The sequence below is a fragment of the Bidens hawaiensis genome, unplaced genomic scaffold (genome assembly GCF_021521415.1).
Source record: "Bidens hawaiensis isolate Kalapana, Puna unplaced genomic scaffold, B.hawaiensis_p1.1 tig00024425_1, whole genome shotgun sequence".
Lineage (NCBI taxonomy): Eukaryota > Viridiplantae > Streptophyta > Magnoliopsida > Asterales > Asteraceae > Bidens > Bidens hawaiensis.
In genome coordinates this window covers 178292-182655 of record NW_027493848.1, presented here as the reverse complement: position 1 = coordinate 182655, position 4364 = coordinate 178292, and the positions used below count along the sequence as shown (strand labels likewise).

The 4364-nt window shown below is 32.6% G+C and overlaps 1 protein-coding gene across 1 annotated transcript; it reads left to right on the top strand.

Annotated features, from left to right (window-relative positions):
* Positions 1 to 1005: 1005 nt before the first annotated feature.
* Positions 1006 to 3945, top strand: LOC143569234 (ATP-dependent DNA helicase PIF1-like). Its single transcript, XM_077055203.1, has 2 exons — positions 1006 to 1846; positions 3890 to 3945. Exons 1-2 carry the CDS (start codon positions 1006 to 1008, stop codon positions 3943 to 3945), a joined length of 897 nt encoding a protein of 298 aa, XP_076911318.1.
* The last annotated feature ends 419 nt before the right edge of the window (positions 3946 to 4364 follow it).

Genomic DNA, 4364 nt, shown 5'->3' with positions numbered 1-4364 from the left:
ATGGTTAATTACAATACCTTTCTTTGATACAAACTATTAAAAGAAAAAGAAAATATGGTTAATTACAATGAATAATTATATATATATATATATATATATATATATATATATATATATATATATATATATATATAATTGAAATACATAATTACTGAAATATACCAATTTGCAGTTCATTTTATGATGATTGTAAAACACAAGGGCATCGAAAAACCAGTTTAAGTTGGCTCCTTGGATGGAGTTCTAACTGTCCATTTGTTGTCATGTTCATTTAAAATAAATATAATCAATTGTTTTCGATGAACACACATATACGAGTAATTCAACCAATCCATTGCAAAACATACACCTTTACAATATTTGTTAACAAAACATTATAAGACGACACCTTATAATGTTGAATTTGAAGTGTTTGAGGCATATCTTTTAACTTATCGTACCAAAAGTTTATTAATATTCAAAAACGTTTATTAATTTTATCTTTGGCCCAATCTAAATTTATTTTTATGTTAATTAACATGTATAACTTTATTTAATTAGATAGAAAAAATATATATCTTATATAAAGCTATAAAAAACATTTTATAATGGTTAAAAAATAAATAATATAATATTCAAATATATAATCAAATTTCTTTACGTAACGAATTTCCTAATCACATACAGTTTATCTAGACCGGATGACGTATGGGAAAAGTGTTGGCGTTATTTAATTGATGACATTCTTTACAAACAACAAAATGACCAGAAAAATCCAGGCACAAAATATTTAGAATTTGTTATTTTCTTAATTTCTTTTACACCTTCATAAAAATGTCTAGTTAAATACTCAGTTAAAATTTTTTATCAATAGTTACAGATTTGGTGCTTTCAGAGACACCATTAAAGAACCTCGTGTTACTTGAAATTGAGAACTTCCTTCTCCGAAATAATTGTACTCTCCGTTGTTTTCCTACAATACCTTTCCCTGATGATGATAGTATTTTGACATCAACAAATCGTTTTATGAATGAGGAGCTAGCGTATGATACAGAAGTCATGACTGGTGAGTTTGAACGTCTTTTTATTTCATTAACGGATGAGCAACGAGATGTGTATAATCAAATAATGGATGCAGTTGATCAAAAGAGGGGTGGTATTTTTTTTGTGTACGGCTATGGAGGGACGAGAAAAACTTTTTTATGGAAGACATTATCGGCTTCCATAAGATCAAAACATAAAATCGTTTTCAGCGTTGCCTCCAGCGGTATAGCATCTTTGTTACTTGAGGGAGGTAGAACCGCTCACTCTAGATTTTTAATTCCTAAAAATCTAACTGAGGATTCTACATGTTCAATAAAAAGAAACCTAGATATTTGCAAGTTAATCAACAAAACTGATCTCATTATCTGGGACGAGGCTCCTATGATACATAAACATGCTTTTAAAGCCTTATATAGGACTGTGAAAGATGTTTTAAAAGATGGTAACTGTAGCAACTGTCAACATCCATTTGGTGATAAAGTGATTGTTTTTGGGGGTGATTTTAGACAAATCCTACCCGTTGTACAAAATGGGTCGCATAGTGACATTGTTAATGCTTCACTTAGTTCATCCCACATTTGGACCCAATGCAAGGTTCTTAGGTTAACAAAAAATATGAGGTTAACTGTCGGATGTCAATCATCAAACTTGGAAGACACCATTAGATTTGCTGAATGGTTGTTGGAGCTCGGTGAAGGAAAACTTGGTGGTGACAATGATGGTAACGCCATTATAGAGATACCGGATGATCTTTCAATTCGTTATTCTTCCGATCCTCTTTCTGATTTGATTGATTTTGTTTATCCAAGATTATTGGAAAAATGTAATGATATTTCATATTTCCAAGAAAGGGCCATACTTGCACCTTTAAATGAGGTTGTCGAAGAAATTAATGACAGATTTTTGTTTATGTTTTTTGGAGAAGAAGTTGAATATCTTAGTTCTGATAGTTTAGACAACTCTGAAAGTGTTGATCCTAGTTTCTAAGTAGCATTGCACTCACTGGATTTTCTAAATGGTTTAAAGATTTCTGGTATGCCTAATCATAGATTGGTTCTAAAAGTTGGTGTGCCAGTAATGTTACTAAGGAATATTGATCAGAAGAACGGTTTATGCAATGTGACCAGATTACAAGTTATAAATTCGGGGAGGCGTTTTATCGAAGTTAAGGTAATTTCAGGTACTAATTTTGCACTTATATAACTCGTAGTGGTCTAACTCCTCCAGATAAGAAACTGCCATTCAAATTAAAAAGAAGACAGTTTCCTGTTACGGTTTGTTTGCAATGACCATTAACAAAAGTCAAAGCCAATCACTCACAAGATTTGGCATATACCTACGAGCACCGGTGTTTACGCATGGTCAACTATATGTTGCTTTATCACGAGTAAAGAGTAGAGACGGTGTTAAAATGCTTATATTAGACAAGGAAGGAAAAGTGACAAATAAAACTACAAATGTCATTTATAAGGAACTATTTAGTAATATATGAAATTGTTATTTTTAATCTATTGAATGATTATAAAATGCAGATTATTTTCGTTTAAAAGTTATGTTTAATAAAGTTTTATTTTGTTACCGATGTTATTAACAATTGTATACTCTCTTTATCGTCTCCACATGTATGTATGAAATTATGTTTTCAACTTTCATATTACCGGTTCGTGTTACAAAATTTATCTTTTTCCACCCGTGGCGCCCACGGGTCAATAACCTAGTATATATATATATATAGAAAAGGGTTCAAATAAGAATAAGGAGATTTCTAGGAATGGTAAGAATCAACAAATTTTTGACATTTGGCATTACAAATGATGGTGAAAGAACAATTCTAAGAAACTATGTCGGTTATAATGATGAAAGAGTAATTCTAGGAAACTATGACGGTTATTGGTAATTTTAAATCTCAACAATTGATTAACATGATCCAATGGCTAAGATTTATTCCTAGTCTTCCTAGGAAACTACTTATTTTTAGGATAACCCTCCCATAAATATATATATATATATATATATTAATAGAAATAGGCAACTTCTCATCTTCCATTTTTCTCTCTCATGAGGCGCCGTAATATTAATGGCTAATTACTCTCTCTCGGCAACAACTATACACTACCCAATTCCTGACAGGAGACGTTAATTCTCAGTCTCCAATGACGTTTCCGGCTTGCAATAAATGGTGACGCCCACCTTAAATTGTAATCATAATCAAACCGTTGCTCTCCCTCTATCGATTGAAACATATCAATCATTGAAGTCCTATTTATCATTCAGACTATTCGAACCTCCGATTAAATTGAAACGCATCAATGAAGATGCGAATTGAGGATGAAGTTACTACTGTATAAACTAAAGCCGGCGATTGCTGATATTTTATCACACTCCACAATTGTTTAATTAGGGCAAGGTAATTTCTTTACGTTGATTGTTATTTAGTAACATGGTTTTTATTATCATATAATATCATGTTAATTATTGATTATTAATTCCCAAAAACATTGAGACAAAGTGTTGGTGGAACAACTCAACGATTGATATTGAATCAAATGTGTATTTTGGAAGGTGATTATATATATTTTTTTCATCAATTAAAAAGGCAAAAATTGGTTCATGCTTTATCCCGCTGATCGGTTTCATCCACTTTGACCTCGACTCAGCTATTGTAGGTACTTCAATTTTAACGTATTTGGTTAATTTTTATTGATTTGTTGTTGGTTTTATCAATTTGTTGAATCCACATGTGATTTGACGTGATTCCGTAGAGTAAATTTTCGGTTATATGCTCTGAGGTTAGACTGGTTAGCTCAGATTAAACATTGCATTGTGATTTAGTTTTATAATTTGGAAACAATGTGGTGTGTCTCAGTCCCAATACGAGTCAAGGCGCCAGTTGAAGGAGAGTTAGCATCTCAGCAGATGTAGCTGCTGCAGAAACTAAGAATGTTGATGTTAGGCATAATTTGAAAATTTCTAAAATGTACTTTCTCTGTTTCATTATATTTATAATTGTGGTCCAAGTGTACATTTGGCATGGGTAAATTTAATGTAACTGTTCATTTTGTACATGAATGTTGTGCACATGATTGAAATGTTGGGTCCCGAGCTCGGCTGAAATCGCAATGGTTATGAGTGCGTAGGGCACGTTGACAAACACACCGGTTACTAACATGAGCATGATGTTTATGGTCATGGACATGTGTCCATAGTTTCGGTAGACGTATAGGGCTGGGATAGTACAATACATGAAGCTTGCAGCGGTAATGACTCGAGCGTTTAGCCGGCCGGAAATGTGACCGGCTAGGATTCCTCCCACTACACCGCCTACGTCAAAAAGTATAGAT